General features: G+C 47.3%; 2 protein-coding genes across 5 annotated transcripts in view; one reads left to right on the top strand and one right to left on the bottom strand.

The window, feature by feature from the left end:
- The window catches only part of DOCK1 (dedicator of cytokinesis 1), a 544,913-nt gene that overhangs the window by 301,378 nt on the left and 220,802 nt on the right, over positions 1 to 22,733 (bottom strand). The gene's annotated exons all lie outside the window — the stretch shown is intronic.
- INSYN2A (inhibitory synaptic factor 2A) overlaps positions 1 to 22,733 on the top strand; it is a 60,926-nt gene that overhangs the window by 34,954 nt on the left and 3,239 nt on the right. For all 3 annotated transcript variants that reach the window (XM_061162907.1, XM_061162906.1, XM_061162905.1), the window contains one exon: positions 9,366 to 9,437. In XM_061162907.1, coding sequence (XP_061018890.1) covers positions 9,366 to 9,437 — 72 coding nt within the window. The remainder of the gene's footprint in view (positions 1 to 9,365; positions 9,438 to 22,733) is intronic.

Below are 22,733 nucleotides of genomic sequence, written 5' to 3'. Positions count from 1 at the left end.
CAGATTACAAAGCAAAGCCATAATTTTCTGGTATGTTCCATGGTGAGAAGTTTAAAGCAGAGAAAGGAGTAGGGTACTCACTTTCTATTAGTCAGGAAAGAAGCTGCATTTTTGAAGCACACCTCCAGCCCTGCTCTCTGGAAGGCACCAAACTACATGTTGGGTGGGACTGGGGAGACAGAAGAAGTCATGTCTGAGGCCACCGAGATGCTCTCACTCACATGGGAGCAAGACGTCTCTGCCAGACATGGTCAGCATCCACTGTGGAATGCTCAGGAAAAGAGTCACAAAAGGGTGCTGGAGATTGGCCAGAAGCCATCCAAGCTGCTGATGAGCTGGTCCACGCCATGGATGCTGGCGTGAACGAGCACAGACACTGCCCCGTGGAAGGAGGGCTTCTTGTGGTGGTCAGACAGCTTACTCCCTTAACGTGGATGCAAATCCTTTACCTCGGAAACATATGTGCTCTAGATTTGAAGTGTCTTGTGGGCGAGATCTGTGTTTTATTCATCCAAGCAACCACTCCCCAGCAAAGGGCAGTGCACAAAGCTGAGAACAGGAAGCATCCCGTGAACTGAGCATGCAAACCTACTGAAAGCCATTTGGTTATTCTGACTAGTTTACAGGACGTGCTTGGAAGTCTGTAATCAGAACACTGCATGAGTGCGAAATCATGTCTGACTCCTTGTGACCCCATGGACTACAGAGCCACCGGGCTCCTCTGTCCATGGTATTATCCAGGCGAGAATACTGGAGTGGGTTGCCATTTCCTCCTCCAGGGGATCTTCCTGACCCAGGGATCAAACCTGCGTCTCCTGCCTTGGCAGGTGGATTCTTTACCCCTGGACCACCTGCGAAAGCCCAAGCAGAACACTACACAGAAATAACCATGATTACTGACAGTTACCCAGATGTGTTTAATAAGCTCACATGGGGTTTACATAAAGAGCTAGTTCATCAAGAGTCCACATCTCAGTTCCTGACTGGGAGAATGGTGCATGCATAATTCTCAGAACTTCACTGTCTGGTGGAAAATAATTAAATAAGAGTAAGATGATGAGGGATTAGAAGGGGAAGTGGAAGGTGAAAGATCCAGCTCAAGCTGTGATTGGGCTATGTTCCAAAAACATCATTTCTAAGTAACTTCTTTGGACCACAGAGCAACTTGCAAAAAACCAAAATCATACATGCTGTTGGGGTCCCCAGGCCAGCCCTGAACTTTTTTCTGGCTGTATTGAGACTGAACACAGAATGCTATAAAATCTAAGAATCTAGCTCGTAGAGTGATTATTCCTTCTAACATGGGACTCCAAAAATAGATCTCCCTTAATGGTTTCAACCAGAGAAACTCTTATTTTATACACATGACCTCTGGAACATACATATTCAAACTCAGGGGGATCACATGAGTATGTTTGGAAAGAAGTATTTGATATCCTTAAATCTCAACGAGAACCCTTTTCTACAAAAAAGAAGTCCAGAGCAGAAAAAAGAGGAAGCCAGGGGTTAATGGCGCTGGCGTTACTCCCTGACCTCACGCCTACAGGCAGCAGAGAAGGGGAAGAGGGAAACCAGGGTCCTAGAATAAGTGACTGCTGGCTCAAACTCTTTAAATACAAATAATGCAGCCATTATAATCAAGAAACACTAATGCAGTCACTGCTCCACCATACTCATCGCACTGAACAGAAAACACGGAAGTGAGTCTTTTAAAATTTTCTGTAAATGTCAAAGAAGATCTGCCAAACTCCGCTGAAACAGACAGAGATCAACCCTCCTAGACCGACTGGGACAAAGTTACCTTTCCCAGTGCTTTCGTCTTTCATCGGCTCTGTCATCCATTGCTCCATGTATCCTAAACCTGACCGCCACCTCTCCTGCGACCAGCAAGCCAGGTTTTGGCTGGGCAAACGAGAAAAAGACAAGGCATGCCATGGCAGTACCAAATGCTAGGAATTCCGGTGGAAAGAAGTCATCGAGAGCTGGCTGAAGGGGACCTGAAGAGCGGATGATGGCAAAGAATTCTCAGAAGGGTTCAGAACAACGGACCCACTCAGACATGGCTAAAGGCAGCGGAAAGCAGAGGGTGGTGAAAAGATTTGAGGGGGTCACTGCTAGTCTGTGTTTCTCAAAACACAACCTCGGTTTTTAAAACAAACACACTGTTTTGTCAGCTTGGGGATTCTAGGCCACTAATGAACAAAGAATTGCTCAGCCTAACACAGCAAACCTGCCACTGGCTAGAAGAAGGCTCCTCTCAGCTGCTGGGGAAAGGGGACCTAGTCAGACCGTCACCAGTGAAAGCCTTCTATTGACCAGCGGGTGTTCTTGGTGTTTGTTAGGAAAATCGACTTCATATTTTTTCAACAAATTTAAATTGGACGTTTCCCGAATCCTTGAACTTAGTAGCTCAAGTGAATAAAACAGATATAATTGAATTTCCATAGATAAATGAGGAAATTCCAAACTCACTTGAACCACTCAGCTGATACAGGAACTAACTACAATTTCAGGTCATAATCTGGCAAATTCCTAGTGAGAACTCAAGACTTAAAAAAACAGCCAACACTACTGGCAGAGGTGGGCTTAAAATGCAGGAGAGGGTCTCTGAAAACGGCTGAGCCTGACTCTCTTTGAAATTTAATTTCCCCCAACAAAAACAGAGGTATCACTTAATGCCTCTAATTCATGTCACTTTGAGACTATTAAGCAGAAAAGCCCTTTAAGACGCTGATATAAATGATGGCTCGGTCATCAAGAAAGCACAGCTGGAGCACAAACCTGGCCTAGAATAAGGAAAGGAAAAAAAAAGGTTTTTGGCACACAGTGAGAAAGAACAAGAAAGATCAAAATTAGGAGAATAAATTAAACAGGGGCATAAAATGATGACTGAGAGCAGTGACCACTGTGTAAGCAGACAGCCTAACACACAGCTTTGAGTTAATTCAAAGTGACAGCTCCAATACCCTATGTAACCAGTGTTTTGAAGACCCCAATTAAAGGATCACATCCTGATTTTAGCATCACCCGACATGTCTTTTGCTTACATGCTAGGAGATCTAAACTTACTGAAAATCACCACATCATTTAAGAGACTAACAACTTGGCAACGGGGTCACTTGCACTTGCGTCGTGTGCCCCACAGCCGAGGTGCAGGAGGGCCCCCTCTGGGTGATGCTTATACACTAGTGGTGCTGGTTGAGAGGAGGATGCTTTTCTGAAATCTAAAACCAAACACTCCATCCACAAGTCCCCGGGGAAATGCGAGAAGAGAATTTTCTTTAGGGAATTTAAGATCTTCTGGAGAAAACAGGGCTGTGGGATGTAACAGGAGAAACACCTCATGAAAGTCAATCCAGTACCAGTGATTACAATTCACAACCACAGAATTACTTCCACTCGCCAGCCATGCTTCTCCCGAGATGCTTTTAACTTTGTTGGAACTTTGCTTCTGATAGCAGGCACAGTCAGAGACATCTTTTTTCCTTTTCCTGACCTTTTCACCAAACAGTTTTCCTGAGGGGTGGGGGATGGTAGAAACACAGAGTTGTCAGTCTCGTCTCAGGCCCCATCTTCAAGGTCTCAGAGACACTGAGCCACTTGGATATGGGGCCAGGAAGAAAGCTTTCCGTGACCTTTCTCTGACACTTCGCAGCACCCTCTCCTACCCCCCAGGGCTCTGGTATCTTAGATCTCCCCGTGAGGCCTTCATGAAAAGGAAGATGCTGGCTGTCACTCTAGTCTCCGGCTCCTCGTGCCCCTCCCAGGACACAGCCGTGGTTCAGCACAGGCGGAAGCTGGCTGACACCTTTCTGCCTTGATCACTCCTCTGGCTTTGTTATGAAACTTGCCACCCCAGCTCTGCCCTTTGCCGCCCCTTCTCCATTTTTGTTTTTTTTTAAAATCCCAGTCCTCATTGTCTCTTTTGTTGTTGATCTGCAACAAAGATAACTGAAGACTTGCAGACCCTAGATTGTTACCAGTGCTGTCTATTTTATATAAATGGGCAAAAGTATATTTTTACATTCAGGAATTTTTTATAATGACATCTAATGAACTGGAGGGGGAAAAAAAAAGAATTGGAGCAGATGTCTGCAGAAGCCAAAGGTAGCTATAGAAACTGGTGAAATGCATTCTGAGTTAAACCTACATATTCTAGACCATTAAAGAAAGGAAGACCCTATGTTTTCTTTGAAAGGGGGTGCCCTGACTAGAGTTCCGTGCTGTCTTCTGTAACGGACACTTGTTATACTTTCTTTAAAGTACAGCAAGGTCTTCTGAAGAAATCTGTTTCACTACAAAGCAGAAGTGGAAATGACTCTCAAACTGGACTCCACCAAAACTGCTTTGTAAAATTAGCTTGAGCAAAGCTTTCTGCTTTAAGAAATCAAGAACAATAATTCCTCTTCCGTGAGCTATGAACCAAGTCCATGCTCTTTACATCCCTATTAATTTCCTAACTTGGGTCTGGTGTCCTTTACCTTTCAATAAAGCCCACCCTGACCAGTGAGTGTCCAAAGGGCATCAAGGAAGGAGGGGGCCAGGGTTCCAGAAATGTCCCTGGGTTAGAACCGTGATCTGGAAGAATGGGCATCAGGAGGTCAGAGAAACAGAAAACACAGCATCTTGGACTCTTGGTGCTGTCCTTGGTGCTGAATGTCATACTCTCTGCACCCTCCTCTCTCCGTACCCCCCCCCCCGGGTAGTACACATGGCTACATGTACAGGAAATACTGACAAATGGTAACTAACTGTGATGGGACAATAAACAGCAAGTGCTGCAAAGATCAGTGTGTTAAAAAAAAAAAACCTACATGTGTACAATGAACGTGATTATCACTGGGATCCAAAGAGGCTCACACTAGGAAGGAAGCGAGGATCAGAAGTGTTCATAGTTTATATATTTCACTTGCTTTTCTGCACTCAGTTGGATTTTTTCCCATAGATTTTTCTGCTACTAGACTTCAATATGGGAACACCGAGACTGACAGCCTTATTTGGTTAATAAAATAATACTGACCAAACACCCAGAGTGTACCAGGCATCATAGCAGATGTGGGATATAAACCCACCTAAGGTTTAAGCTCTTCAAAATAAAAGAGAAGAGAGCTTTATAAAGGTAGCCATTAATGTGCAAGACAGAAAATGTGTCATTTTTGATCAAGGTGTTCTTCCTCTGCAGCGTTGATACCAATGATCTGAGCTCTCTCTTCTTCAAACTTCTAACCACAAATGACCTCTAGTCACACCGTCTCTGGAGAAGGATCTTCCCCAGCAGCTCAGTCTCTGGACGGCCTCTCTTCATGGCAAAGGCCATCCACAAAGATAATCATCCCAAGTGTTGCTTTTATGACTTGTTTCCAAGTGAGAAGGAAAAACACAGCGACATTCCACAACGGCACTCTGTGTTCCCTGTCCTGCAGAAAGAACTTATCTATTTGGTCTGCATTGGGAGAACACATCCATTCAGATGCTGCAGCACAATCATTCTTGTGACCATAAAATTATCAGCGAAGCCAAGCCCTACATCTTGGAAGCCCCAAGGACAATTAGATGAATTATCAAAGCAATAAGCACACTAGATTACACAAATTCAGTCCTCTGTAAAGAACACTGCCATGTTTAATAAAACTGCAGTGGACATACCTTGACTGACAACAGCTACTGAAGGCGGCCTGTGACTTAGCCACAGGACACAAGATCAACACTTTAACTTTTATCCACAAACTGATCTCTCACTGATAGCCATTTTTATGAACTACCTTTCTGGACTCCGAACATCTGAACCCCTTAAAACAAAAGGTCCCAAACAAACATCTTGAAGGGTCTTCCCAAGGAAAGTTCAATGAGATCCTGAAAATACTTCTCATGTATGGTGGAAATCTGATGGACCACCAATTTTTCATTTAAATTAGCTTTAAAAAAATAGTGACCACAGACATGTTTCCCTATAAAGTAGATATTATGACTCACTTGCTTCTAATCAACAAACATCAGCAAACCGTGCTGTATTTCAAGAATGAATGAGTTAGGATGGGTTATAAAGAAAAGAAGGAAGAAGAAGGAAATTGAATAAAAATGATATTTTAGAAGGAGAAGAGTAAGAGTTAAAGTTAAGAGGAAGTAGGTTCTGTGTCGTCCTGGGCTCTGTGTATAAGAAAACAGTGGCTTCCCATTAAATGTAAAACAGACGTCCCAAGAGTTGCCCATTTTACATGATCTGGTCTCACCTCCCTCCTCTCTCATGTACTCCTGATGTTCCAGCCACTCTGGCTTTTTTTCTGTCCTGCAGACAAGCCAACATCATTCCCATCATGATGGTCACAAGTGATGGTCCTTTTGTTTGCAAAACTCAACTCTAGATCTGGAGATGACTACCTGCTTTTATTATCATCCAGTTCTCTTTCCAGATGCAAGGTCCTCGGTGTGTTAGCCAAAGCCACCCCCACCCACCCCCCGCCCCACAACAGGTCCTGAACAGAGCAGTATCCAAACTCTTTCATTCATTCATTCATCTGTTTATGCATCACCCATCTGGTTCTCCCATTCTGTTTTAAGCTTCATGAGGACAAGGGCTCTATCTTATTCCAAAATGTCTCCTTGGTAGACAGAGTAAGGTCTGACACCTAATAGGCACTTAATAACTATTTGCCTACTGACTATAACAGCACAAAAGTGTGTGCTTTTTACAAAGTGATAAGAACAGTCTGTTCAGAAAGGTCTTTAAAAAGAGCAATTTATCACTGAAGAGCCCCAAGGTCCTGGATGACAGTTCTCTTGTGCATTTCAGGTGCCTGGAGCCTTTGTCCTGTCACTGTTGGATTCATTGACTAACCCAAGCTGCCAATTATACATAGAGCAGGACACAGGCCCCAAGGTTGGAGCAGGGCATCACAGAGCATCAGAAGCCTGGGGTCTAGGAATAATGAGATCCCAGACCTGAAGTGTTGCTGTATTCTCCTCTGTAAAATGAGCTAGCGTAATTAACTGCAGGACTCCAGGCTCTAATATAAGTGAGACACTTGGGAACTCCATGATCCTGGGTGAGGAAGGGGTGCAGTGCTGATGAAAATTGACGAAGATTTGAGATCTGTCCTGAGGTCTCGAGCAGGAAGGTTCTGTAAGCATGGAAGTCGGACTTTCCGCAGAGCCAAGTAAGAGTGCCCCTCTAATAATGGTTAGGAAATGCCCCTGATTTCCTCTGTTTTCTTTTAAAAGCCTAACCTTTAGAATGTGACTAGTGCACACAGACAACTATTATGCATCCTCTTCCCAGCTGGTGGTCAGCATACACTAGTGCAGTACACAGAGGTGCAGTCCCTCGTCTGCAGCCCGGCCTCACAGCGGGACCGCACATCCCGCAGCAGCCATGTCACTGCTAGGACGTGTGCTCAAGTCCTATGCTTATCACCCTGCACACAGCCACCGTGGAGAGACATGAGCTTAGGCCCAAGCTCCAGGAAAACCAGTGGGATGGAGAAGGGCCTTTTACATATGATAAGGCATGGGAGAATGGAGTTCAGTGTCAGACGGGGAGGAACCTGGTGTGAGTTTGACAAATCTAGAGTCAGAGAGAAAAGCTCAGCAAGAATGTACCCTTGGGGTTTGTTGTCAGGAGGGAAGGGGGAAGGTGTGAGGCACAAGCCCTTTCCTGTTCCCCTCCTGACAGATCCCATGGGGCAGGAAAAGACCCCAGGGAGGCATTCAAAGGTGCCCACTATGGGGAACGGAGGTCAACACAAATGCAGCCACAGGACGTCTCCAATTCTGGCTCAAATATCATGGATCGCAGAGAATGGTGACCCTATAGGACAGAATGTGGTCACTTGGTTAATAAACAACACACAGAACTCAAAGGTCAAGTTCAAGTTTAGCAAAGTTTACTGTGACAACACTGCTTGGAGGGGAAAAATCCTTTTGTCAAATGTTTATGTAACACCAAACATAATGAAGAAAACAAAAGTGAGTTTCAATTCAAAATCCATGACGCATGGAAAGAGACGTTTACACAGGGAAGGTGATAAAAATATCTACTCTCCCTGTTGACAGAAAACCTTCTGGGCACTATTATTATGTTGAGTCGCTCTCCAAATGTAAATGTGCCCCCAAAGTGTGTGTCTAAGCCAATTCAGATGGAAGCCCTGCTTCTGCTACTAATTTAAACAGGTTCTGGTTATCATGTCTGTGCCTTGGTACAAAGCAATATTCAGAATAAAATAGGCCTGCACGTTAAAAGTATGAGAGAGGAAAGGTCAGTCAAAGTGGCAGAAAAAACATTATGAAAGCTCCCCCAAACTAGCTTTTTGGGGTGAGTGGGCTGAGGAAGACTCAAGAAAATCCTCTCATTAACTTTTTAAGGCTATGGATGGCAGGAAATGTGGGGGAAGAATGGATATCTGTATATGTACGGCTGAGTCCCTTCACTGTCCACAATCACAACACGGTTCATTGGCTATACCTCAAAACAAAATAAAAAGTTCACCAAAGAAAATCTTAAAGGCTGTACAACCTTCCACAATAGACTCCCCCCCAAAATAAGATTCCATCGTTTTAATGAGAGGACGGGGAACACTGCCCTACCCCGCCTCCTGCACGTCTAGTCTCATAGCTCGGACAGGCTCCGCAGAGAACACAGCCAGAGAGGGTGGCGGGAGACTTGACAAGGCAGCCTGATAGGCTGCCACACGGGTCAGCACATTTTTCACTCTAAAGAGCTAGAGAGGGAGTATTCTGGAATTTGCAGACCAAGGATATTGTAGCTACTTATGTAAGAATTTTCACCATTTTTTACTATCAAAATTTAAAACTTTATGGACACTGAAATTTTAATTTCACTAGTTTTCACATGTTCCAAATATTCTTCTTTTCATTTTTTTTAAACCACCTATGAACGTAAAATCCAATCTTAGCATGCTGGATAAAATCAGGCCAAGAGCAGGGTTCACCTGAGGGCCACAGTCTGCAGACCCCTCCTCTCAAGGGCAAAGAGATTGTGGGGCAGAAACAAGCCATCAGGTCAAGAAGATCTGGGACTGGTTACCCTTCCAAGTTTCTTTAAAACGCCATGAATATCGCTGCCCTGAAACATCCCCAATTCCCCTTGCTTGTAACAAAATCAGATTCTTTGCCTCATCCGCTAGGTTATGTTCACAGCCTAGATTTTAATTTAAACAGCAGCCGCGGTGGTTGCCCTGGTCGTATACAGTACACGCAGAGACGGGAGCAAAGCGGGCAGCGCTTGGCTCAGTCTGCATTCCCGTGAGGGTCGATGGCAGTGGGAAAGCACCTGATGGGAGCCGCGTGCTCTAGAGAGGCCAGGGGCTACCAGCCGCCACGAGTAATGCTCTCCTGTTCTTATCTTGTAGGCTTTCATATCGGACTGGGCAAGACACAGCTAACTGTGACACATGCAGGAACAGTGCATGTATTATCTATAGGTATGTCAACATTCTCCTCTTCCCGCTTTGTTATTATGAGTGGCAAATGATGTTTACCGACGGATGCAAGGATCGTCTGGGGCCCCGCTGGGATGATGACATCAGACAAAAAACAGTCAAGAGCCTTTCCTGACCTTAACTCTAGGCAGCTTCTAAATAAGCAACCTCAGGCAGAGAGTCATGGGGTGAGGGAGAACACGAACCCATGTATCTTGCAAATGCATCTTGGCGGCGTTTCTGAAATTGGTGTAAGTTTGATGGCTTGTTCCCTCAGAATCGATAGTCGTGAATACTGTACTGTGTGTCCTGGCATGGCTGTGAAATATAAGCCCTTCAGACGGTATAGATCAAAGGCTGCAAGCCACACTGTATGTGCTAGGAGAACCACAGAAAGCCCGCTGTGCAGTTTGTTTCCTGCGAACGCACCAGGGCTGTGGCACTTGGGTTCCTTGGGAAATAATCCCGTCTAGGGCTTCTCTGCAGCTCAGCTGGTAAAGAATCTGTCTGCAATGTGGGAGACCCCAGTTTGATTCCTGGGTTGGGAAGATCCCCTGGAGGCAGGCATGGCAACCCACTCCAGTATTCTTGCCTGGAGAACCCCCATGGACAGAGGAGCCTGGCAGGCTATAGTACACGGGGTCGCAAAGAGTCACACACGCCTGACGGACTGACCACAGGGCTCTACATCTGGTCTCACCGTTTCTCAGTTCTAAGTATATTTAGATTATTCACAGTGACAAGAATTCAGCAGGAGCTTTCAACAAGCAAAAACCATGTTAGGCTTTTGGCAATAATTTGGGATTTTAAGATGCAATCATGACCTTCAGAGAGCTTACTACGGGGGTTTGTTTTTTTTTTTCTTTTTGGAAATGTAATTTTCATAAGCAAAATATGAGAGCAATAAGAGATGTTATGATTTTGTTCATTTTTTAAAAATTAACCCTGAAGAACAGTTTTAGTTGATTTGCCAAATTATCAAGAATAAAAGGAAGCTGTATAGTTACATCTCTAAGAATGTGTAAACGAACCCCTGCTGCTGCTGCTAAGTCGCTTCAGTCGTGTCCGACTCTGTGCGACCCCATAGACAGCAGCCCACCAGGTTCCTCTGTCCCTGGGATTCTCCAGGCAAGAATACTGGAGTGGGTTGTCATTTCCTTCTCCAATGCATGAAAGTGAAAAGTGAAAGTGAAGTCGCTCAGTCGTGCCTGACTCTTAGCGACCCCATGGACTGCAGCCCACCAGGCTCCTCCGTCCAGGGGATTTTCCAGGCAAGAGGACTGGAGTGGGGTGCCATTGCCTTCTCCGAAAGGAATCCCAATCTCAACCAAAAAAAACAGAAACCCTTCTAAAGAGATCTTCACAGTGACCACCCTCTTATCAAGTAAGCGGAGACAGGGAAAGGGCATAAATGTCTTAATAATGGCAGAAAGCTCGCGTCCACCCAGTTGTGGCCCCTCCGAGTCTCCAGTCCAGACAAGCGCATCCCCGATGGGGCCCCAGGCTCTTTACACGTTGAGCTGAATCACCTGGTCACTGCTGTGGTTGCGGCAGAAGAAACCACAGGGCAGACTGGAGCTCCGGCACCATTGTAGAGGTTCTCAACCCAGGGAGATTCTGCCTCTCAGAGGGCTTTTGGCAAGGATGGAGGGAGATGCTTTTGGCTGTCACAACTGGGAAATGCTACCACATCGACTAGCTAGAGGTCAGGGCTTGGTGACATCCCTGTCAAGGAGTCAGCCCACCCAGAATGTCAACTGTGCCACTCCTGAGAAAGCCTGCCTTGCAGGAACCACGGCCTGGTTACAGTCTGGCAAAAGGCACAAACTACCTGCTAAGGCCTCGGGGCCCCCTGCAGGGAGCTGGGCCCCGGCAGCAGCCCTGGCCCAGCCTCTTAGACGCCTGATGGCTCCCCACCATGAGCAAGCAGGTGAAAATGAAGCCCCCACGCAGGAGAAGTCAAGCACTCTGAATATAAACCTGCGGAGAAGTTTGGTTGTTGGGAATCTTTTCACTGCATTCATATCATGGGAGAGAACTTTGAGTCCGACAGTGAAGGGATGTAAGGGACATAAAATGAAACGCCTTCACTCAGCCAGTCAATTAGGCAAAGAAACGAAGAATCGAGAGCCCCTGGCAGAAATATCCTCACCAGTTAGCTTTTGCCACTCGGGAGCTGAAACGCCTCCAGTCTCCACGCAACAGAGCAGAAGTGAACACAGATTTGGAAAGTGGGCTTGATGACATAAACCCATTGAACATGTTGTGGGTGATTGAAAGAAGAATGTATCTGGACACTCTTCAATGTGACTGAGGTAATTTAGATAAATTTAGCTATTTATCCAGAAGTAACTTACATTTTTTTTTTAAAGTGATATTAAAAATGATTCAACAATCAAGGGCAGGAATTAGCCTTGAGGGGTAACTGTTTGGATGTGGCTCACCCAGCAAGCTCTATGAACCCCAGTATGCAGGCCAATGACAAATTTTTCCTAAGAACTGGGAGTTCCAGGACCACAAGATTCTGACAAAATATAGTAAGGCTCACTCACCCGATAGAGGGGTCGCTATCACTGGGCTCATCCCCTGCACGCTGGGGAGACATGTACTACTCACAGAGGCCTCGTCATCAAAGACGCGATGGTAGAAGGCGGTCTGCAGCCTCAGGAACGGGGCAGGATGGGAGCCCTCGCCAGCCACGCCACCCACCCATCAGCTCCCTGAGCATCCCAGGAGAGATGGGACTAGAGAAAAACTGGACGTTTAGATCTCTCTTTGGGCAAAGTATTTTAAAATGCCCCGTTAGCACATGTGCATGCATGCTCTGTTGCTCAGTCGTGTCCGACTCTCCGGGACCCCATGGACGGTAGACTGTCCAGCTCCCCTGTCCATGGAATTCTCCAGGCAAGGATACTAGAGTGGGTTGTCGTTTCCTACTCCCAGAAACTGAACCCGCGTCTCTTGAGTCTCCAGCACTGGCAGGCAGATTCTTTACCACTGAGCCAGCAGGGAGGCCCAACAGAGTGATCAACAAAAATAAAATTTTCCGACACCCAAACTTCTGCTGCAAAGGGAAGTTACTCTGAAGGCTGGCTCTGAAGGCTAGTAACATTTCAGCTGGACTCCCACTGCCCCAGAAAAGCAGTCTTCCTGCTGCAAATTCAAACAGGAATCTCCATATTATTACTAAGTTGAACACAGATACTCGTCAAACTGTTTCCCAATTTTCCTATCACATTATAGAGGATATAACTTAAAATTATAACCCTAAAATTGAACAGTTACTCTCAACATGGGTTATTGACATCAGCAAGAGTCTTCTGAGTGCTAGAAATGATAAGAGGAGAAAGCTCACTTCTGGTCCACTAATTGGAACACCCGTCAAAAAGGAAATCATAAGCATGTTGTTTGAATTTGAATCATAAAAATTGGGGTCTCACATTTAAAGTTATGCCAGTCTTTTGAGGTGAGGACCAGATGTCTTCTGTGCCTGTGGTCACCCCAGCTAGACTTCCATAACCCCGGCTAGACTTCCATCACCCCGGCTAGACTTCCGAGGTATCCGCCATGAACCACACCCGCTCCCCTGCAGTGGAACATGGTCTTGAGACAGCATCTGAGTTCAGGAGCCTTCTGGATGTCGATCCTCCCCTCCATTTGTCACACTCAGTACTTTGTAGCAGCCTCCTCTTTCCGGAGCATCTCACCCACAGAAATAATTCCCTCTTGCCTCCAGTGTATTTCAGTGGTTTATGTAACACTCAGATAAATCACATCATTTCGATGGTGAGAACAAACAGCATACGCAGATCCAAGCCCAGCATCCTCTTGGTGAGCGCACAGCTGGAGAAGTGAGGACAGAGGGTTGGGGATCAAAGACAGAGAAGCCTCTTTGCCAGGAGCATCCAGCCCCAGGTGGGCGGCAACACTGTCCCGGGAGGCACAGTGGTGGCGGCTCATCCAGTTCTTGTATTGCCATCAGAGCACCAAAGACGGATACAAGAGTGGTAACCAGCAGCTGTTGACACACCCAGATAGATAGGAACCTTCCCTCACGGTTCTCTTTTGCCAAAAAAAAGGCATGGTGATTGTGGAACAAGGGGGGATTCAGCCAGATGATATCTTCGTGTTCGTCAGCCCTGTGACTCAATCCTCAAGTGTCAAGTGCTTCCTGAAGAATAGAGGTTTCTTTGACAGAAAGGCATCCAGAACTCAATGGGGCAGAAGGACTCACCTGCTCAGGTGACCCTGCTGCACTGCAGTTGGGCAGGCAACCATCTCAGAGGTGAGCCAGAGGAACTGTCCACGTTGCAAAGGCTCTAAGAAAGAAGTGCCTCTTTTCTCATGGAAGAAACTGCAACGGCCGCTCCATCAATTCCGGCAAGTACCTCCGTAGAGACAAGGTCATCGGGAGGGGACAGATTCCGGCTCAGAGTCTCTGCAGTTGGCCCCATGCCTGGCTCTGGCTGCCAGGTCCTCAGCTTCCAGGGCCTGCACCCTAGACTTCAGGAACGCTCTAGGAGCCCCGGACCACCATCTCTGCTGCTCTTCCGGGTCCTTCCCAGAGGATGCCTGCAGCATCTCAGGGCTGAATAGGTGAAAGGAGTTTCAAAATGAAGACCTCCTCAAACGCCAGAGCCTGTGGTTGTCCCAGAGCCCGGGTGAACACGAGGGCCCTCACAGCTGCCAGTCTCTCCGTGTTGCAATTTGTCATACCTGCATGCTGGCAGGCCCAGAGCCCTGGGGGTCAATGAATTTGACCCCGCCTGTCTTGCATTTACACATTGCTTTTCACCCGAAAACCAATTACTCTCTCCAAGCCATGTAAGAATCCACTGTGTTGCCAGTAACACTTGGCCCAGAGACACGCAAAGGGGGTCGTGTCCAAGACACGGCCGCCTGCCTGCATATTCAGCAACACAGCCCTTGAATAAATGCGTGCCTCTGCCAGGGATACATATTTCTCTGTAAAACAGCAAGTCTGCCATGGAAATATACAGGACATGGAAGGGAAAAAAAAAATCAAAGCGACAAAAGATCTTGAAGCAATTTCAGGGGAAAGGGGGCCACCAGGACCACAAGCAAAAGGTTGGAGACATCAACCTTCCTGGGAGGAGAGTTTAGATAGGGGGCCCCCAAGAGGTTAGGGCTCAGCTGCCATCCTCAGTCTTTGGAGGGTGTCCACTAGAGCTCTAAGTCCTGTAGGATTTGGGGGAGGGGTCAGGGAGGTCCTTCCTAGCTCTGAAACCCTGTGAATCGGTGATCTACAATGATGACATGGATGGATCTGAGAGCCTCAACAGAAAGTATGCTGTTTCCTTGCTCAGCCGTGTCTGACTCTTTGACACCCCATGGAATGTAGGCCACCAGGCTCCTCTGTCCATGGGGTTTCCCAGGCAAGAATACTGGAGTGGGGTGCCATTTCCTTCTCCAAGGGATCTTCCCCTGGAAGATCCAGGGATCAAACCGGCATCTCCTACATTGCAGGCAGATTCTTTCCAATGAGCCACCTGGGAAATCCAACAGAAAGTCTACTTGGAGATAAAAGTCTGGGCATTCACAGGCATTTCTCAACTGAAAACATCCATTCCTATACTGGCAAATCAATTTACATAGAGCCAACCCTCCATCCTTGGGCAATGGGTTTGTTCCACTTCCTAGATGCTGAAACCCAAGCCTCCAAAGTGACATCTTCCATCCCGGGGAATTTGGAGGTGGTTAGCAAGACATTTTTTTTTTCCCCTAAAATGACATTTCTTCCATTGTGATCTGGACCAATTGTGAAATTCTAATTGAAGACCATCTCAGCATGAAACAAGATAACAAGAGATACAAGTTTTAGTTTTCTGTAGTAAAACTTTTTCTGACTTATCATCCATATTCCCTGTCAAAATAGGCTGTAATTATTTCAGAAAATGTTTGAAGGATAAATTACTAATATAATCTTTGCTCATAAGCAGGAGAAATGCTTTGTACCCACCCTATCTTGGTAAGTCTCTTGTCAGACTAATCTGATGAGTCATGCTAACTGATGACTCATCCTTTGTTCAGATTTTGTTTCAAAAAGGAACAATGCAACATACCATTTTTCCCTGCTTAACTGAAGTGGTAAATTCGTAAAATAACACCACAACAAAATGGCCTGAATTCAAATGTGTGCATTGTGATGAGGAGAGCCTCTGCTAGCCTCAATTCAAAGGCTTTGGGGGAATGAAAGCGAGATTTAAAAGATAATGATGATGATGATTCAGATTAATTAAGTAGAAGCTTTACCAGAATTTCAAATCTTCCTGTAAAGTGTTAGAATTCCTACCATCAATACCTTCTGGAGGAGGCTGCCCACACCTGCTTCCTCTCTCTATCCTCAGGGCCACTGCACAGCTGACCTCAAGTGACACTATTAATTATGCAGTGAATTCCTGGGCCTACTCAGCACCCAAAGGGAAGGGAACGCTGCTGGTCTGTGGATCACTTTGTTTTCAGCACCCCAGAGGGAGGCTGCTTGCATGATGCTCTGATGTCTATATCATATTTTCATCTTTTGATATGAGCCATTGATGGTCAAGCATGGACAAAATTTCAAACAACCATTTTGATAAAATACTCGAGTCCCTTCCATTCAATGTTTGTATGCATTTCTTCAGCAAGCATTTTTCATGGAACTCCCAGGAAATGACGGGCTTGGCCCCGGACAATAGGGAGACTGGAGGAATTGGTGAGCTAGCTGAAGCCAACCCCACAGAACCCCTACCATAAGATCCCTATAACAATAGAGCGGTGATAGTAGGGAACCTTGTGTTCCAAAGGCGAGGGCCACGGACACAGTGAAGAAAGGCAGAGGACGGGGCGCCAAAGGAAACCAGGATGCTCCAGCGGGGGATGGCGGACTCACAGGAGACAAGACCATCTTGCAGGGGCACCACATTAGAGCAGGTCTAGATGCCAGAACACCTCCCCCATCTCCCAAGCTAGAGGGTTAGAAACAACCAGAAGGATCCAGAGGGATAAACAGCCAGAGCATTTCCAAGGATGGAAGGGGAGGGCTTGCAGCTAGCACATAGTACTCATCCTTATAGCAGCTGGGGGACTTTGCGGTGCACTGCAATCTTTAATTGCTTATCAAAGAGGCTCCCAGATTCTGCAGGGTCTTTTCCAAAGAGATTGGAGGATTGCAGGAAAGACGAGAAAAATACTCTCATTTTATGAGACTTAAACAAGGATTTCACAGAATTAACGGTTTGCATTTTCTCAAATCATCAATGGAAATTCATTGCATCATCTATAAGAACATAAAACAGAAAGCTGCAAAGATTCCACATAAAACGTGCCTGGAAATGTCACTGATCCCAGAGTGTTGCAAAAAGGGAGCTGGTGAGGGTGGCCCGCCATCAGGGCAGTCAGCAGGACTGGACGTCTGGAGGCTAATGAAGTCTTATTGTTAAGAGAGGTAATTGCATTTGTATGCAGAACTGGGGCCAGTGCTGGCCTGTCCAGAGCCCACTTGGAGTGGAATCTTTGCCGTCTTTGTCATTTAGTGATTATCTCTTAGTGAAAGTGGCTTCCCAGGCCTGCTTCAATTACCACCACTTGTGCATATTAAGTTCTTAAACAACATGAACTGATGTGGAGGAAATTAGCCTTTTGTCTAATACTTAGCACTCTTGCCTAGAATTTACAGTGAGTGATGGGGAGGGAAGAGATGACAGAAAAGATATCCCTGGATAATATAATACCTTAGGTGATGTTGCTCTGATGTAAGGAAATATGTTTTAATAAAGTAAATTAAAAGTGAGAGAGAGAAAAAAAAAAGAATGATTTAATAGACCTCAAAATTCTCCCTGAAAATTCCCCAAACCAGTAATCCAAGCTTTGTCTGTTCTGTTAGAATTCTATTTCTTTTTCCCCAGTATGTAAGGATTAGGTTTGATTATCTTTAGTGACATTTTACTAACCTTTAGTATCAAAAATTCTAATGTGTAACTGATTACAGCTGTAAAATTGAAAACTGATTACTCATCTCAACATATTATTTATAAAGCAATTAGTTAAAATGTATTCAGCAGGGAAAGGCTAATTATACTGACAGCCCTCCTCTTAAGACCCTCAAAAGTCAAAATGAATGAGGTAGTCATCTATGTCCAAAACAGTGTGAAGGGGTTACATTGTTAGTGTCATGAGCAAATCAGTGTAATTCATTTTTTAGACGACCATGGAAATTTTCTTTCAGGGTAGATATAGCATCCAGTCCTTAAAGCAGTGAACGTGTAAAGTTCCTGGGTGACTCAATGACAAGAGAAACCATCTAGAGTTTGCAGGGGTCCCTCAGTTGATACTTCTCCCCCATCAGCCTCCCTGAAGGTACTGGTCCCATAGACATCACATCTCTGGAGAGGCAGTGGGGAGCCCGGGGCTTCAGGCTGGTCACTGGTGACACCACAGGACATGAACCAGAAGCTAATGTTCTTCTGGTCTATCTGCTGAGAGCTGTCACTGGTCCATATCTTGGCTCTCTCTGCTCATGTCAGAATATGGGGAGCTCCTGAGAGCATCTTCAACTCGGGAGGCTTAGAGGAACTGGGTTGCTTTGCACGTTAGATCAGGCACTGTGACCCCAAGAAGGCATTCTTCTCTGGGCAGCAGACTGTCCATCCTCAGGATCAGAACAGAAGACAAGGTGATGGCCAAGATCTCGGCCGACCTGACTCAGGTCACCTGGCTGGGCGCATCAGCCCTGGCACCTGCAGGGCTCACTGCAAATGATTTTGAAGAGTCCTGTGTTCTCTCCTTTTAACTGCCGTTACAATCCACGTCCTGCCTAAAGATGTTTGTTCCTTTTTCTTTTCTTAATTAAAAATGTGTGCTCTTTGTTGAGGCCAGGAACAGCAGCAAATTGGCAGTCCACATTTAATAATTATCCACCCCTTCTAAATATAATCTCTGATCTTGATGACTTGCTAGGAGTGTGGCCTCAGTTACGCTTGATACCACTCTTGTTTAGTGATCTGGCCCCTTTCTTACCCAAGAAATGATGATGGGTGGAGGTTACAAACAGGATTTAGCCTTTCAGCTTTGACCTCTCTGTGGCTCGAAATTATGGGAGGCTCAGACACAGTTCCGTCATCCCTGTGCGCCTGGCCAGTCCTCAGATTTGAGCACTCAGATGCAGCATGGGTGTAGATCAGTCTTTCTACTCCAGAGGAAGTCACAGATAAGATACCAACGGTGGAGCCTCAGTCAAGCCTAAAAGAAGTGACTGTTCTCCTGCGTGGGCAGGACACAGAGCAAGATGTATTCAGAAAGCTCACTGTCCAACTATAATTTTAGCTATTTCAGAGTATAATGTAGTTAGAATAACCAGCTAATGTTTTGCTTTTTATGACCATAATTTCTTTGCCATAGGATATCACGAAAAGGGGATAGATCTTATAGTTCGGGTATGAATATTATTGAATACCCATTTATTTCTGGTATTTTAAACCTTACAGTGATTCTGCAAACTTTTATCATGCACCTACTGTGTGCAAGAGTGGTGGCAGAAGAGGTTCGTTATAATGAATCATGTCTATGTTCATAGTCTTAATACTGGAAACGATCAGAATGAGATCTATTTACATGTAACAGGTATATAGCATATGGGCACGTTCTGTGTACATATGTTCACTTTCTAAAGATTATTTTTTGACGTAGACCATTTTAAAGTATTGAATTTGTTACAATATTGCTTCCGTTTTACGTTTTGCTGTTTTTGACCCAAGAGGAACGTGAGATGGATCCTAGCTCCCCGACCAGGGATCAAACCTGCATCGCCTGCACTAAAAGGTGAAACATTCACCACTGAACTGGCAGGGAAGTCCCCCTATGTCCATTTTTAATGGATATTATAACTAGGAAAAAAGCATAACATTCTGCCAAGAATGGAAGTGATGGGATATGGGTTTAGGTCATCAGTCTACTTCAGTAAACCAAGATTCTGTGCTGAGCCTGTCATAGTATTAAAGGCACCACAGACGACGCTGAAGTCAACACGGCCTATCCCTCCATGAATTCATGGAACTGAGAAAAGGCGCTATGATCCAACATGAGCCAGAAGTGCTCTGGTGAATATGTGTAGAGACCCCCAGAAGTTGGTCCAGAGGGGTGTGGACAGGACAGGGAGGGGGCAGGTCTATGTGATGGGTCCAGATCATCCATGGAAGGAAGCAGCAACAGTGACCCAGGTGGACAGGATGAACAGTCACAGAGTTTCAGGTCTCCCTAAGGTGGCTCAGGCACTTGGAAATCGGGCTAGGCTGGGGGAGAGGTGGAGAGAACACACACCGGATGGCTGTTTCAGCGGCCAAAGTGAAAAAAGCTGAAGGTCTGCGGGGGCAGAGGAGGTCCCTGGAGCTTGCTGAGAGGCAGCTGCCCTGGACCCAGCAGATGGGAGCGGGCGGGAAGGGCACATCCAGCCAGACCCCAAGGTGCCCAGCTCGTCAGCTGAGTCTGGGAAGGATGGAGCAGCAGGCCAAGGAAACAATGTGATTCTGGACATGCTGGCTGGATGGGACCCGCCCGGAGTCACGTGGAGATGTGTCCTGGGAGGATGGCGGTCTTGCGTCCTGAAGGCACAGCCGGGATCGTGTGTGTAAACCAGTGCCCAGAAGTGAAACGTGACCTGCCTGCTCCACCTGGCCTGCAAGGGCGAGCGCCTGACCTTCAGCTTCCTCTGAACAACGCTGTGTCCTCCGTGGTGCTATCAGACTTGATGTATCGTGTTCTGGGGATGCTGACTGTCCCACCCAGACCACTGATTACAGCCTTCCCTCCCCCAGCGAGCTGGCTGCCCTGGGCTTGCCCCAGTTTCCATGCACATTCGGTGGCTCCAAGGAGCCCCCTGGCGGTAGGGGCACCTCCACCGTCACTTCCCAGCCCCGGAAGCTCCAGTCCCCGAGGGTGGGACCATGTATCCACAGTGGCAGAGCGTGAGTCACTCAGAGCCACATGGAGCCCCAGCGACTCTGTGATCTGATGCAAAGAGAAAGAAAAACGGAGGCCTCTGATCCGCAGCCCACCAAGCCCTGCTGACACTGTCAAGGTTGGAGAAGTCAGAGATCTCGGATTTTTTTCCAGTCCAGGATACACACAAGTGCCTGGGAGCCAAACTCGCCTGCTCTTGACTCTTCATGGCTACCCCCAGGGGCACTGGAGAAAAGGATGCTCTATGCCCATTTCCCCTTAAATTAACTCGAGGAGCAGGCAGCAGCTTGCTTAGGCAACTGTGCAGGGCTCGGGTATTTATAGGAGTAGCAGACACCAGAGCCTCTGCGGAGACACCAGGACCACGCTCCACTGCAGAATCGCGTGACGTCATGGGGAGAAGCGTTACTACAAGCCTGGCAGAGACGCCGGGAGGACAACAAAACCCAGGCCAGCAGCCAGAGCAGCCGGAAGTCCAGAGCAGACTTTTATTTCCTTGGAAATGGACAGAGTGATAATTCTGTAAGTGAAGTCCCTATACGTAAAACTTCCATTTTGAAGAGAGAAAGACTAACCAAAGACATGAGGTGTGTGTCCCATGGCTTTAATCATACATCACAGGGAGTCCTGTAGACACGGCCATCGGCTTTCGTGGGCAAGTCGGACAGCACGGCTTCACTGCCCACTTAGCAGTGCACATTTGGCTGGATGGATGCAGGCAAGGAAGAGATATAAAAGGTAAACACTAACAGACCCCAGGGGTTCATATCCTATAAACAGTCCAGGGACCGCTCCTGGATCACCCAGCACAATCTGCAGGCCGCCTTTGAACTCAGGACCAAAGAAGAGAACACCCAGGTTAGGAGCGGCTGGCCTGGCTCCAGCCCCTTCACACTCTGGCTCAGAAAGTCCCGAGTCAGGACTTCTTCTAGACTGCTTATCTCCTGGAGGCGTGAGGGTTCAGCCTGCTGTTTGCATCCATGCAACAACCCATCACAGACCCCAGATCTCGCCTGCGGGGGTCGGGTGGCACCACCAGCAACTTCCTGCCTCATGTGTGGCTGGACCCCGAGACCCCGGAGCTGTGTAACCCCCCACGGAGTCCTAAGAGATGGGGAGAGCCCCAGAGGTCAGACTTGGAACACCAGCACCCTTGTCTGCCTGATCATCCAGGGGATGCGTAACTGGGGCAGCATGTCAGTAACTGGGTGGACGCACATCAGCCTTGATGGAGCTTAGACGCAACATCCTGCAGAAAGCCACACCAGGGCCTATAGCCCACAGGGCAAGTGGGAAGGGACTCAACAGACACTCCCAGGATCTCCTTCGCAGAGCACAGCTGACTACTGGTCAGCGTACCCTCAGACCCCACTCATCCTAAGATCTTACTGCAGACCCTTCCAGAAAAGAGAACTTCAGGAGTGGAAGTGGAGGTGGCAGGCTCTGAACAGATCCTGGTGTGCGATTTGCAACAGAAGTTTCAGAATATTCTTCAATTAGGTTCTGATGGAAGGGAGCCTGGCCACAGATTCCACTGAGAGAGGACTCCAGCGCCACTGCCTGGGGGAGAAGCCCTGGTTATCTTTACAAGGAGGGGGCTCGCCGGGGGGAAGAGCCAGGGGGCACCTCCAATATCATCGACCAAGACAGAGCGGCCCAGGGCAACTGGGATGAAAGCTGCTATGGTATTTGTCTTTTAAGGCTCATGTGTTAATTCAGTAAACATCACACAGGCGACTGTTGCGGTTCAGGCCCTGCTGTAGGTGCGAGGGGCAGAGACGGGCAGCATTCCCCCCGGGCATAGCAGCTCCGTTTAGGGGATGGAGACTAAATGATATGGAGCCAAATTCATAATCATGCGTCATCGCTAGAGGGAGCGGAGGGAGAAGAAAGGACGGCTCTGGGACCTTTCAGAAGGTGCTAGAAGGTCAGAAGGCCCTGTGTGTCTGGGGACAGAGGGGTGAGGAGTGGCAGCCACCCCTGAGCCAGGACACATGCCCCAGGCCGGGGAGAAAGTAACATGGTTACGGCGCCCCCACACACTGGCTCCTGGACAGTCTCAGCCTCCACCGCCACCACTCACACAGGCAGCGTCCCTCTGATCAGGGTCCAGGGCCAAAGTGAGGGCCGTTGCCCCTCCAGCAGGTGGTGCCCCCATCCCCACCCCCAGGCCCCCACCGGCCCGCTCACTACGTTAAACAGGGAGGCATGCGCACAGAAGGAGGCGTCCCGGGCACAGAGTCCAAGCGCCCTAGAATGCCCACCGCTGGCTTCCGTCCAAGTCCTCTGAGCAAACAGGAGCAGCAGGTGCGGCTTTATCCTGGCCATTTGGCCACTAAGACC

Source organism: Dama dama, chromosome 15 (genome assembly GCF_033118175.1).
Source record: "Dama dama isolate Ldn47 chromosome 15, ASM3311817v1, whole genome shotgun sequence".
NCBI classification, from domain to species: Eukaryota; Metazoa; Chordata; class Mammalia; order Artiodactyla; family Cervidae; genus Dama; species Dama dama.
Note: the sequence above shows the minus strand (reverse complement) of the source record. Positions and strands in the feature narration are given on the sequence as shown.